The sequence below is a fragment of the Budorcas taxicolor genome, chromosome 3 (genome assembly GCF_023091745.1).
Source record: "Budorcas taxicolor isolate Tak-1 chromosome 3, Takin1.1, whole genome shotgun sequence".
NCBI lineage: Eukaryota > Metazoa > Chordata > Mammalia > Artiodactyla > Bovidae > Budorcas > Budorcas taxicolor.
The window spans coordinates 91,609,007-91,623,411 of record NC_068912.1 but is presented as its reverse complement, the minus strand read 5'-3'; the positions used below and the strand labels follow the sequence as shown (position 1 = coordinate 91,623,411).

Below are 14,405 nucleotides of genomic sequence, written 5' to 3'. Positions count from 1 at the left end.
AGTCAGGCCTGGCCCTTCCAGCCGGCACCAAAGCTGCCCTCACTCCTGTAGCTGTCGCAGCTCCTCCACGCTCCTCAGTGTTTGCTTTTCCTGTTCTCTTCTGCAGATCTTCCTTAGCCATTATTCATCAGGCCTCCCCACTTGGGATTTCTCTGCCTCCTCTCTGCCCTGCAGTGGGGCCCCAGTGGAAAGACAGGGTTTCCTGTGCTGCTTTTAATCCCTGGTACTGTATGAATGGGGCTTCCCTGGTGGCTCAGAGGTAAAGAACCCGTCTGCAATGCAGGAGTTGGAGGAGTTGCATGTTCGATCTCTAGGTCGGGAAGATCCCCTGGAGGGGGGCATGGCAAGTCACTCTGATATTCTTGCTTGGAGAATTCCACGGACAGAGGAGCCTGGTGGGCTACAGTCCATAGGGATGCAAAGAGTTGGACACAACTGAAGTGACTTAGCACAGTGTGTGGATGAGTGGCGCACCCAATGTGTGAATGAATCTCTAGATTATTTCACACTTTATTCTTCCCTCATCTATGACATGAGGGTGATACTCCCTCCCCCAGGACCAGGGTAGATGTCTGGGTAAACTTGGTAAATGTCACTCTGGATAGCTACCAGCTCCCACCCATTCTGCACTCTGGGTTTTCTTGCTCTTGCCAGTGTTCCTCCAGGCCTGGCATTAGCCCCTGTCCTCTAATAGAAGGGCTGTGCTCCCTGCCTCAAAGCTGCTAGTCCTCCAGGACTTGGATTTTTCAGGTCTGAACTTCTGAGTTCCTCCCACCCTTCATTTCATCTGGGGCTGGGCTCCTAAGACCCTGTTACTTTATCTTCATGAAAAAAACCGATCAGCATTTTCAGAAGAGGAAATAGAGCCAATTTGTAAACTTGGAAAAAAAATATTTGACTTGAGCAATAAAATGGCAAATTAAAACAGCATTCTGGAGATATTTTTCACCCATAATTTAAAATGTGAAATTTAATGATCTTAATGAAAAGTTGTTACTATAAATTGCTGGTGATCATGAGGTGAAATGTGGGTTGGGTTCCTGACCTGCTTGGGAAGATCAAAGATGGATTCCTGGGGTGTTTGACTTTTTCCCCTTTTTTCATTGTCATAAAATTACCATTTTAACCATTACATAAAATTTACCATTTTAACCATTTTTAACTGTACAGTCAGTAGCACTAAGTACAGTCACATTGTGCAACCATCACTACCATCCACCTCCAGAACTTTTTCATCTTCCCAAACTGAAACTTTGATTCCATTAACAGCTCCCTATACCGGCTTCCCCAAGCCTAGCAACCATCATTCTAGTTTCTATGAATTTGACTACTTTATGTACCTCATTTGAGTAGAATAATAATAAAATATTTACCCTTTTGTGTCTGGCTTATTTTACTGAGCATAATTCAGGGTTCATCCATGTTGTAACTGTGTCAAAATTACCTTCCTTTTAAAATCTGAATCATATTCCTTTGTATGTATATATTACATTTTGTTTATCCACTTGTCCATCAATGGCTATTTGGGTGGTTTCCACATTTTAGCTCTTGGGAATAACGCTGCTATGATCATGGGTGCACGAATATCTTTTTGAGTCCTGATTTCACTTCTTTTGGGTATATGCCCAGAAGTGAAATTGCTGGGTCATATGGTAATTCTATGTTTATTTTTCAGAAAAGCTGCTATACTTTTTTTCCCCCCATGGAGCTTCATCATTTTATATTCTCACCAACAATGCATGAAGGTTTCAATTTCTCTATATCCTCACCAACATTTGTACTTTGTTTCTGTTTTTGATTGTTTATTTATAATGGCCATTCTAATTGGTGTCTTTGGCACTGGATCTGACTCTGGGAAGATGAATAGGAGGTGAATGGGGAGGGTAGTTTGCTGGTGCGTTTCAACAGCAGAAAAGGCACATGAAAAGGCTAGAGCTTTGCCAGGGCCGGGTATGCCTAGGGACAGAGCAGCCCCATATGGCTGAGACTTACAGAGCATGGGAAAGAAATGGCAGCGGATGAGGACTGAAGGCAGCAGCCACAGCCCCATCTCAGAGGCCTGAATCCTCTGGCTCAGAAGCTTGACTTACTTTGTTGACATAACATGGCACCCCGAGGATGGGTTAGAAACTCTAGCACACTTTACTTATGAGCTTCGTATTTACTGTGTGATGCTCACTAGATGTGACCAGGACAAGTTACTCTCTCTGGCTGATCCTCAGTTTCCTCTTCTGTTCCATATGGGTTGAAGAGGATTGCGATAGTACCTACAAGAGAGAGTTAATTGCTGTGATCAGGAAAGTTCTATGATGGGGATGCTTTGGGCTGACTGGAGCCAGCTGCCTTGCTGCACAGCTGACTCACTCTGGCCTGCTCTGGCCTGCCTGGCAGCCAGAACTCCCAGCCCAATGGACCTTGGCTTATATCCTGTGGCTTCTCTTCCATGAGTCCCAGAGCCAAGGTGCTTATGCTGGGAGAGAAAGAAAGCGACCCCAGGAATCCTGGGCCCAAGAACCCCTGAGCAGCCCTGGGTCTGGTTGTAGGGCCTCCCCAGCTCATAGAATGTGGTAGTGGACGCAGCCACTTGTCACTCACTCCTCAAAACAGCCCCTCCAGAATGTTGCAGTCACATGTCACAGACAAGGAAATTGAAGCCAGAGTAACTTGTCTGAGGCCACCAGCTAGGAAGCAGCAGGGCTAGGATTTGAATCTGATTCTCTGAGGACTTATGCATTCCTGGGAAGTTGGATTAGATTCATTGATTTGTTCACTAGTTGTTCAAAAAATATTTGCTGAGCATATTCCATGTGCCACATACTGCACCAGTGTGAATGACACACAGGCTCTGCCCCTGGGCCTTCTGCAAGCTCCCTTTCCAAGGGCTAGGAATGACCTCTTATTATGCTTCTGCTGTGAAGCGTACCTAAACGGCTCATTTAATCTTTATAGCAGTCTGGAGACACAGAGATTACTGGCTTTATTTTAAAGGTAAGAAAGGTGAGAATCAGAGGAGGAAGTGACTTGCTCAAGATTGCACACTGGGAAGGGGCAAAGTCAATGCTTGGATGACCTGGGGTGGCTGTCCTGTGTGTGTTCCCGAGTACTGATGCCTCCAACCTTCAGCTCAGCAGGGCGGCATGGATGCTCCAGGTGCTGTGGTCATGTGCCTGCCCAGCGTGGGGCCTGTGAGTCCAGCTCATGGCTTAAATGCTATATTGGGATGGCAAAAGGGTGTTGGGTGGGGCCTGGGAGGAGACCCACTGATCTGGTAATCCACTTCCACCACAGACTGGATGCAGGACCCCTAGGAAAGTTCTGTTTCTGGTTTCAGTCTTGTTCTCATCAAATGGTGTAAGACTCTTTGCCCTGCCTTAGCCTAAAACCCTTGGAAGGATCAAGGGCGACCACAGGAGATGATATTAGACAGCCTGTAGCATGACCCCAGGCCCTGGTGGGAGGTAAGGGAGGTTGAGAGGAGAGAGCTGACCATGCCTTATGCGGGGGCACATAATCTCAGTTCTTTTCTTTACCAAGCAAGATATACACACTCTTTAATGTTGACTTTGAAATTCTTCTCCTCCTCCCCCTTCCCCAGCCTACCCACCACCCGAAGTCTGGGTCAGTCTTCCCTGTCTTCTGGACCTGCTCCCACAGTGCAGTCACCGTTTCCCTCCACTAGACTGTCTGAGAAGGGGCCACCTCTGGGTCCCAGGCACCGTGCACACTGTCTGCCCAGAGTGGGTGTCATGGTGGGGGTAGGGCGGGTAGCTGGGGGAGGAACAGAGTCCTGACTCCATCCCTGCAGCGCCTCCCCCACTGCCGACCTCATTCCTACCTTCCACGTTCTGGCTCCCCTTGCCTGTTCCCTCTTTCTCCTTCTCTCCACAGAGTGGAGAAGGAATGGGATACCCTTTGCCTAAGTCAAGACCTCCCTGTGGGTCTCACCGGTCCCACCAGCATAAGGTGAACATTAAGAGGCCTTTGCTCTCCATCAGGCCCCGTGCAGGGTGCTGGCATAAAGCAAGAAATCAGAATCAGTTCCTGTTTATGGGGCTTCCCTGATGGCTCAGATGGTAAAGCGTTTGCCTGCAACGCGGGAGATCAGGGTTCCATCCCTGGGTCGGGAAGATTCCCCTGGAGAAGGAAATGGTAAGCCACTTCAGTATTCTTGCCTGGAAAAGTCCATGGATGGAGGAGCCTGGTAGCCTACAGTCCATGGGGTCGCAAAGAGTCTGACACGACTGAGCGACTTCACTTTCTTTCTTTCCTCAACAAATGACTCTAAAACCCTACCAAATGGCATCCATATTAACCACCATGAGGGGCCATTAAATCTGCCGGGCTCACCTGGGGGAAGGATATCTGGCAAGGCAGCAGTGAAAATGTGCAGAGCCCAGTGGAAAAGTCGAGAACCTCGCGGGCGTGCCTGCCCGGGCGCTGCGCGAGCAAAGACGCAACACACACAGCACACGGGTTCTGGCGGATCACAAATCACAAGGCCTGGGTTGCCGTGGCAGCGGTGGCTGCAGTCGGCGGCCCGCTCGCGAGGCTGGCGCCGCGGAGGAGTCCCACGGCCCGAGTCCTGCGAGGACTTCGCCGCGAGGGGGCAGGCTAGCATCATGGCCACCAAGTGGTTCACCGGCGCGCCCTTCGGGGTGCAGAGCCACAGGTGGGGTGGGGGCGGGGCGGGGCGGGAAAGAGGGCCTGTGACTGGTGGGCCTATGAAAGAGGGCTGGAGCCTGGGGACAGGGAGCGAAAAGTGGGGAGGGCTGGCAGTCAGGGGTGGGCGGGCGGGACTGTATATCCGCCTCTGGGCTCTGCGTTCCCCTGCCCAGAGTCCTTTAATTATCCTACTAAGTTGTTTAAAATCATTTCTGAAGGACCTACTATGTGCTGCTCAGAGAGGCCAAGTGGCCTGGCCCATAGTAGGTCACTCAGCCTGAAAGTCGTGGGTAGAATTTCAGCCCAGGTGTCTTCATTCATATGTATGATATATGTTGGGTATCAGTTTGCGACCCCATGGACTGCAGCACACCAGTCTTCCCTGTCCATCACCAACTCCCGAGCTTACTCAAACTCATGTCCATGGAGTCACTGATGCCATCCAGCCATCTCATCCTCTGTCGTCCCCTTCTCCTCCTGCCTTCAGTCTTTCCCAGCATCAGGGTCTTTTCCAACGAGTCAGTTCTTCACATCAGGTGGCCAAAGTATCAGAGTTTCAGCTTCAGCATCAGTCCTTCCAATGAATTTGAATATTCAGGACTGATTTCCTTTAGGATGGACTGCTTGGATCTCCTTGCAGTCCAAGGGACTCACAAGAGTCTTCTCCAACACCACAGTTCAAAAGCATCAATTCTTAGGCACTCAGCTTTTTTTTATAGTCCAACTCTCCCATCCATACATGACCACTGGAAAAACCATAGCTTTGACTAGATGGACCTTTGTTGACAAAGTAATATCTCTGCTTTTGAATATGCTGTCTAGGTTGGTCATAGCTTTCCTTCCAAGGAGTAAGCGTCTTTTAATCTCATGGCTGCAATCACCATCTGCAGTGATTTTGGATCCCAGAAAAAAAATTCTGACACTGTTTCCACTGTTTCTCCATCTATTTCCCATGAAGTGATGGGACCAGATGCCATGCTCTTAGTTTTCTGAATGTTGAGTTTTAAGCCAACTTTTTTACTCTCCTCTTTCACTTTCATTACAAGGCTCTTTAGTTCTTCTTCACTTTCTGCTATAAGGGTGGTGTCATCTGCATATCTGAGGTTATTGATATTTCTCCTGGCAGTCTTGATTCCAGCTTGTGCTTCATCCAGCCCAGTGTTCCTCATGATATACTCTTCATGTAAGTTAAATAAGCAGGGTGACAATATACAGCCTTGATGTACTCCTTTCCCGATTTGTAACCAGTCTGTTGTTCCATGTCCAGTTCTAACTGTTGCTTCTTGACCTGCATACAGATTTCTCAGGAGCATCTTGGTATATATATATATCTTAGGTATACCATATATATATATACAGTGTGTATATATACACACTGTGCTGTGCTTAGTGGCTCAGTGGTGTCCAGTTCTTTGCGACCCCATGAACAGTAGCCTGCCCAGGCTTCTCTGTCCAGAGGATTTCCCAGGCAAGAGTGCTGGAGTGGGTTGCCACTTTCTTCTCCAGTGGATCTTCCTGACCCAGGGATGGAACATGCATCTCCTGCGTTGGCAGGTGGATCCCTTACTACCGCAGCACTTGGGAAGCCCCATCTATATCTATGTTTATATCTATATCTCTATATAAATGTCACCTACTATGTGCCAGGCTCAGTTCTAGCATCTGGGAATGAAACTGAACAAAACAGCAAAACCCTTGCTCATGAGCTTGCCTTCTTATGGGAGAGGTGGCTGGAGTGGATAATAAGCAAAAAGAAAGAAAAATATATAAAGTGTTAGATAGTGATAAGGGCTATGGAAAAACAGACAGTGGAGAGGAGCTGGCAGGTGCTGGAAGGGGGGTGGGGTTGCATTGAGAACGTGACTTTTGAGTAAAGGTCCTCAGCAGGGGGTAGGTGACCAGACTCGGGTGGAGTCTAGGGAGAGGGAACAGAAGTACAAAGGCCACGAGGAGGCAGCAGCCCTGTTCATCTCATTCTTTATGGGCCAGCTCCAAAGTCACCTCCCCTGGGATGCCAACTCTCCTGCCCCCTAGAACATCCCTCATCAGGAATGTGCCTTTCAATGGGTGTCTGTCCTCCCAGGTTTGATGTCTCCGCTGTTTATCCCAACCAGAAGAAGTTAAGCACCTTCACGGAAGCTCCGTACTCCAGGGTCTACTCTGTGGACATGGTGAGTTTGCCCAGCTTCCTGACTCTCCCACGTGGTCTGGGCACTGTCCCTGTGAGTCCCCCACCATGGCAGATGAGTTCAGCTGTGGAAGGGGCATGCCTCATACCCCTCGGTGTGCTCAGTCCACAGCTCAGGGCTTAGCTCAGAGCTGGTCTCTCAAGGTGTCTGATAAACACAAGACTGTAGTGAAAAGAGTGTGGGTTGGAACTACAGAGACAGTGGGTTCCACTGGCAGCTTTTGCACAGACTGGCCATGGGCCCTCTCTAAAGTGCAAGGGGGCTAGTGACAGGGGATGTCAGGGTCACAGCTTGAGTGCCAGGCTGGGGGCTGCAGGAGGGCCCCCACAGGCATTGCCTGTCCATTCTCAGGTCAGGGTGACAGCAGGCAAGGACTTGCTCTGTGGCTGGACTGGTGGGTGTGCCTGGCCCCGCTCTGACTCCATTCTGGCTCAGTCCCACATAGGACCTGGGACCTATGGCTTTAAGGAGACCTGCTTCAGCAACAAGAAACTGAAGAAAGAGGTGGGCACAGGCTGGGCCAAGGCCCAGGAAGCCACTCGGCTGACCCAGCTGCCCCACTTCCAGTACCAGGCCATCATGAAAGAGAAGCGGCAGCAGGTGAGGCCCCTGGGGCCCCATCCCGCCCCATCCCGGGCACCGGGTCCTCCTGTGCAGCCCTAGGGCAGCCTGCAGTGTCCTTCCACGCCCAGGTAGAGCTCATCCTTTAAGGAACACACCACACCCTGGGCTCCTGCCCACATAGGCACGGGTGTAAAGTTCTTACCTCTTCTCTGTTCTCTTGGGGCAGAAGGAAAAGCTGGGGCCTGGCTCCTACAACTTCAAAGACTTCCTAGAAGAGCTGCAGTCAAAACCAGGCAGCACTCGTGGGCTGCTCAGCTCTGGGGAGATCCGCTTCCGAGGACTCACTGGGGTAGGTGTTCTCATACTGGAGTGGGAGCCCTCCCACTCTCTCCTCTGGAGCATGCACCTGGCTGGGGCTGGAAGCACCCTTTCACCTATGGGCTCCTCGCCAGGCTTGGCTAGGCTCTCCTCTGAGACCCCACAGCCCCTCTGCTTCCAGTGCCACCTCTTTGAGCCCACTGGCTGTCGTAGGGTCCTATTGTCTCCCCCACCAGACCAGGAGCTCCCTGATGGCAAGAAAGGGTCTGGTTCATCTTTGAGTCACCAACACAAAGCCAGGTACACAGTAGGCAGGCAGCAAACCCATCCATCGCTACAGCCATCTACCCAGCAAATAATGATGGAGCGCCCTCTAGTGCCACACACTGTTCTAGGCCCTGGGGTTCCAGCAGTGACAATGACAAGGTCCCTGCCCTCATGGAGCTGTGGTCCTAGTGGTAGCAACAACAGTACAAAGAAGCAAATCACATATGATCTGAGCCATGAGGAAAAATGAGACAGGGAGGGATACGAGTGGTGGAGGTGCCATTTATAGGGTAGTCAGGTCTTCCCTGCTAAGTTGCTTCAGTCGCGTCCGACTCTGTGCAACCCCATAGACGGCAGCCCACCAGGCTCCCCCATCCCTGGGATTCTCCAGGCAAGAACACTGGAGTGGGTTGCCATTTCCTTCTCCAATGCATGAAAGTGAAAAGTGAAAGTGAAGTCACTCAGTCGTGCCCGACTCTTCGCAACTCCATGGACTGCAGCCTACCAGGCTCCTCCATCCATGGGATTTTCCAGGCAAGAGTACTGGAGTGGGGTGCCATTCCCTGACTACCCTATAAATGGCACCTGGCACCCCACTCCAGTACTCTTGCCTGGAAAATCCCATGGACCGAGGAGCTTGGTGGGTTGCAGTCCATAGGGTTGCGAAGAGTTGGACACAACTGAGCGACTTCACTTTCACTTTTCACTTTCATGCATTGGAGAAGGAAATGGCAACCCACTCCAGTGTTCTTGCCTGGAGAATCCCAGGGACGGGGGAGCCTGGTGAGCTGCTGTCTATGGGGTCACACAGAGTCGGACACGACTGAAGTGACTTAGCAGCAGCAGCAGCAGGGAAGACCTCTGGAAGGAGGTGGCATTTGAGCCAAATCTGTGTAGGTGAGCAATGGAGACTCATGGAATCTGTGAGTCAGGGTGGAGGAGGCGAGAGCAGAGGGGTGAGGACCCAGACATGAGGACCTTTGACAAGGTGGAGGCCTCAGGTTTGATTCCAGGTGCTGTTGGAGGACAGTGGAGAAGGGTTTTGATGTTGGCGGGGGGGGGGGGGGGTTGGCTGATGACACACTTATGGGGGTGGGGTTGGAGGCATTCAGATAGGAGGTGATGGCGGTGAGAGTTGGGGCGGCAAGAGGCCTGCGTGGTGTCGTGTGGGTGGGGATGGTCATCTCATGGGGGGAGGACACTGAATGGGCACTGCCTCTATAAGGCAGCAAGGGCAAAGATGGGGTGACATGCACACTGCCAGCACTGCCCCTCCCCAGCCCCCATGCTGTGCTGGACACCCCACCCTCCTCGCTCCTCAGTGTGCCGTGAGCTCTCAGCACGGGGGCTTTGCCCCTGCTCTTCCTCTACCGGAAGTGCTGTTCTTCCTCCAGCAGCCCCTTCACCTAAGGACTACCTCTACCCCCCTCAGCTCTGACCTGAGGTCTGACCCGATCCTGTGAGATGCCACCCTGTCCCAGGAGCCCCGACTGTGGCTGTGTTCAGTGTGTCTTTCTCCCAAAGCACAGCAGCCCCTGAGGGTGGGCACATCTGCCTGGTTGATTCATTGCAGAATTTCCCGGTCCTCGCAGCACCTGGCACATAGTAGGCACGAGGTAGGGCTTTGTGGACTAAGGGCACACCTGCCTGCTAAGTACCCATTCTCTGAAACACTCTTGATTTTTCTTTTCATAACCACTCCAGGCCAGCCCTTGGAGGCTCAGAGAGGATAAACGTCTTGCCCCAGTGGGCCAAGCAGGCACGGAGAGGGAATGTCCAACCACAAAGGCAGGGCCTTTCCTCCACACTTCTCCACTGTGAAAACTCCTATGGAGCCTAGAGATTATTCGTTGCCCCGTTCAGGGGATGTACACATGCGTCCTCAGGTGCAGAAGCTGTAACTGCCCTGTAGGGAGAGGGGCTGTCTGGAGGCACTGGAAAATGAGTCATTACCTTCAAATCTAAAGTAATAATAGCCGACACTTAACACAGCACTTGACACGCGCCAGGCACCGTTCTAGTGTACTAATTAATGCAGTCCTCACAGCAACCTGTGAAGCAGGCACTGTCATCTCCTCTTTACAGACAGAGAGGTTAAGTGACTGCCCTCGATCACAGAGCTACTCAGTGGAAGAGGCAGGATTGAATCCAAGGTATCCACGCATAACCACCGCACTTGACTCACTTGCGTTGTCCCTTGACGATATGTGGAGGACAGGTCTGATGTCAGAGCCCAGCCCCGTTGAAGGCAGAGGATTTGGGGGAATGAATCAGATGCTAGCTGTTTCCTCCTGTGCCCTGGTCCTCAACACTGGGGCTTCTGGGAGGGCTGGCTGAGCAGGTGAAGGTCCCATGGCCTGTCCCTCCCTTTTGGCTGTCTCTCCTCCCCTCTGGTCCTCATATCTGCTGCTGCGGTAACTCACTAGGCCCTGCGGGGTTTCTCTGAGCTGCCTTCCTGGGCTCAGGGCCAGACGGTGAGTTTCAAGGAGAAGGCACTGAGCAGGGGGAGCTCACATCCAAGGCCTGCTTTTCTCACTGTCATCTTGCTGTGAGTCCTGGACTGGGGACCTCCTGTGCCTCCTCTGGCCTCTGGTCCCTGCAGTCGTACCCCCACTGCTGGTGGGACAGGCCTACAGATGCCACCTGTGCAGGCTGCTGACTTGCCCGTGGGGGCCTCCCCAGTGCCAACGTCAAAGCTCTGGGTGCCTGCTTGAGGGCCTGTGAATCCTTCCCCAGAGAGGATGGGGCTGATGAACCACACCCTGCAAAGTCAACGCCTTCTCTGCTGGCCTGGGATCTGCCTCCATCCCCCTCCTAGTATGCTCTGCCTTCCCTGGGCTGTGGGGACACCTAGATTCCCAGCTTTGGAGTCCCTTCATCAGTTTCTCTCCTCGGCTCCTCTTTCCCAGGCCCCACCCTCCCACCACCCTCTTCTTTTTTTTTTCCTCCCTTGAGACAGCATCATAGTTGTTTTTTATTTATTTATCTTTGCTGTGCACCTTCTTAAGTACCCCCCATACCTCAGAATCAAGTCTGGACACCCTGCTCAGCTTTCAGGGCCATCCCACTCTCTTCTAGCATACCTCTCCCATTGTCTCAAAGGTGCTCTTCCTGCCCCCTCTACCTGGGGGACCTGTCCCTCCCCCTTCATCTTCTGGGATCTTCTTCAAGGTCCAGCTGAAAAAAATTACAAGTGACAATTTCTCCATTCCCACACACCTCTCCCCCCAGAATTAATCACTCCTGCTTGGGGATCCCCAAAGGCCTGAAACAACATTCTAGCTAAAATCAAGGGCGTTTACACCAGCCCACATGTGTACTGCACCTCTGATCCTGAAGGGTCGAAGGGAGAGGTGACGCTTTGTTGACAGAGTGTCAGCACTGGGCTCTTCTTGGCCTCTGAGCTCCCTGAGCAGCTGGTCTTGCTCCTTTATGACCCTCACGTCTAAGTTCTCCCCAGAGGTCATGATGCTCACTGTCTGGGACACAGTAGAGGATCAGAAAGATCACACATGGATTTAGAAGTTAAAACCTTTGCACTGGCGTTAGTGGTAAAGAACTCACCTCCCAGTGCTGGAGATGTAAGAGGCCTGGGCTTGATCCCTGGGTCAGGAAGATCCCCTGGGGAAAGAAATGGCAACCCACTCCAGTATTCTTGCCTTAGACAGGAAGAGTGGCAGGAACAGCACTCCCCACTCCCAGCAAGGGCAGGATAAGGCTCTTTGTGGTAGATGGGGAGACTGAGGCTAGCCACGCAGCTGGAAGAGGCAGAGCCAGGGTTTGAACCCCAGAACGCTGTCTGGCTTCACCACTAGTCCCTTGTTGTCTGCACCAAGGGACTGGTAGTCTGGTGGGCTACAGTCCGTGGGGTTGTACAGAGGTCAGACACGACTGCAGCGACTCAGCACGCACTCACGCCCCTTTCCAGAGGGGGGACCTTGGACACAAGGTTTCCCTCTCTGAGACTCAGTTTCCCCATCTGTTAATTTCAGTGGCATTGATCTGATCTCGTCAGGTTGTCTCTAGGGCCAAGATGTTAAGGCTTGTAAATCACCTAGTACTTGATGCCAGGACCCACCTTCCTACTTTGGCGCTTTTCTCCTGAACATACCTGGAAACCCTGGGCCCTGGAAGAAGGCAAAGTGCAGTCTTGCCCCTCTGAGGGTGAACAAATCTGATGCCCACTGCGGCCTGACTGTCCCAGCAGAGCTCCCTGTCCTCTCTGCCTGGCCTGGTTCTGGGCTGCTCTCCGGGAGGTTCCAGGGGCTGGAGGGAGGCAGGGCTGAGCCATCATCTGTGGAGCAGCAGCGACTCCGTGTGGCTAAAAGATGCAACGCAGCAGCAAACATCCTGCCGGATCTTTACCCAAGACAGCCCCTCTCCCACCCACACACCCACCCACCCACCCATCTACCCACCCACCCTGCAGGGCGGCTCTCCTCATTACACCCAGAAAGGCCATACCTCTGACCCTGGCAGTTGTTGCAGCCAGAGTCATTCCGATCCAGATGGTCATTCCAGCCACAGTTCTAATCCTCCCTTACCTCTTTCTCCACCACTTCCCACTCCCCCAACCCCCTCTGTCAAGATAGCCACCCAACTCTGACTACCAGATGTTGGCACGTGCTATGGGCTGAGAATGTGCAAGAGGCTCTAAAGACATTATTTCCTTTCATTTTCATTACCCTGGAAGAAAGTACTGCGTCCCTGTGCTTACAATATGAACCATGAGGCTAAGGAGGATCTTTAAGTGGCATGCCAAAGATCACTCAGCTAGGAAGCAGCAGGGCCAGGATTCGAACCTGGGACTCCAGATACCTCCAGATCACAGCACTGTTCACGAACAGTGGAAAACCCATTTGTGTAAATGCAGGCTACGACACAGGGGTGTGTATAATAGATGGGATTTCTGAGATCACCAAAGCAAGCAGCTGTCTGGGGGGATCGGGGAAGGATGGCTTCATTCTCAGGAGAGATGACATTTGACTTGGCTTTGCAGGACTAGAATCTTCCAAGGTCAAAAAGACAGGAAGAGTGGCAGTAACGGCACAAGCAAGCAAAGGCAGGGAGTTTGGCAGAATGCGTATGTTTGGGGACCAGCAAGAACCTCACTTTAGCTGAAGTGTCAGACCTAGGAAGGGAGCTGTGAGGGATAAGTGGACAGACTAGTGGGGCCCCAGGGCAGAATCTGAACTTTTTTGTTTCTTTTTTTTTTGGCTGTGCTGAGTCTCTGCTGTGTGCAGGCTCTCTCTAGCTGTGGCGTTCAGGCCTCTCACTGCAGCGGCTTCTCTTGCTGTGGAGCACAGGCTCCAGAAGCACAGGCGTCAGCAGTTGCAGCCCAAGCCCTCAGTAGTTGTGGTGCACAGACTTACTTGCTCCGCAGCATGGGGGATCTTCTGGGACCAGGGATGGAACCCGTGTCCCCTGCATTGGCAGGTGAATTCTCATCCACTGTGCCACTATGGAAGTCTTGAGAATCTGAATTTTGGAACTGAATTCCTGAGCGGTGGCAGAGGCTCGCAGGCCCGCAGTGCTGTGTGTTTCTGGAGGGCAGTTAACATGCAGGGTCTCTGAAAACCCCGTTCCCCTCTGGGGGGTGTCTCTTCCTCAGTTGCGCACAGTAGCCCAAGGAGTGGGACTAACGGCCTTTGTATCCCTCCCCCACCCACAGAACTACTATCCAGGGCCAGGAAATTATGGGGAGAAGGGCAACCCATTCACGAAGCTGGAGGAGAGTGCCTGGAACCGGTCTCACTCCGAGGGCCTCATGTGCAGGATGGCCAACAAGCCGCCCCCCTTGGCTCATCAGGTATCCCCCTCACCTGGCCAGGCCTCACCCAGCTTCCTGTGCAGCCCTGGGTGGGGGGAGTCCCAGGGCAGATGGGGAACCTGAGGCCCCAAGAGGGTGATGTACCTGTAGGGATTGTCCTCTGTGTTCCAGGGGAGTGGTCTGGCACCGGGCACTTACACCTTTAAAAGTGGCATCGAAATGTGCCTGGCAAAAATCACGGGCACCCGTGGCCCCTACGACATTTTCTCTGGTGACCGAAGCAAGCCCCAGCCTTATGGACATTACTCTGTGCAGGTTTGTACCCAGACGGGCTGTGCCTTCCCCGGCAGGAAGACCAGCCTCGCTCATCCACAGCACCTTGTGTGCCAGGCTCTGCGAGGGGGAGGTGGGGGAACACAGGGCCCTTCCCGTATCCTGCTCACTCCCTACTCCCAGCAAGGGAGGGATAAGGCTCTTTGTGCTAGATGGGGAGATTGAGGCTAGCCACGTAGCTGGAAGAGGCAGAGCCGGGATTTGAACCCCAGGACGCTGTCTGGCTTCACCACCAGTCCCTTCTTGTTTGCACCAGCATGAACTACGGAGGAGCTGCAAGTGGTCACTGTGCCAGGCCTGGA

General features: G+C 52.4%; 1 protein-coding gene across 1 annotated transcript in view; it reads left to right on the top strand.

The window, feature by feature from the left end:
- LEXM (lymphocyte expansion molecule) overlaps positions 1–14,405 on the top strand; it is a 38,768-nt gene that overhangs the window by 472 nt on the left and 23,891 nt on the right. The window contains exons 2-7 of the mRNA XM_052638066.1: positions 4,518–4,669; positions 6,746–6,833; positions 7,287–7,451; positions 7,642–7,764; positions 13,672–13,809; positions 13,942–14,085. Coding sequence (XP_052494026.1) covers positions 4,518–4,669; positions 6,746–6,833; positions 7,287–7,451; positions 7,642–7,764; positions 13,672–13,809; positions 13,942–14,085 — 810 coding nt within the window. The remainder of the gene's footprint in view (positions 1–4,517; positions 4,670–6,745; positions 6,834–7,286; positions 7,452–7,641; positions 7,765–13,671; positions 13,810–13,941; positions 14,086–14,405) is intronic.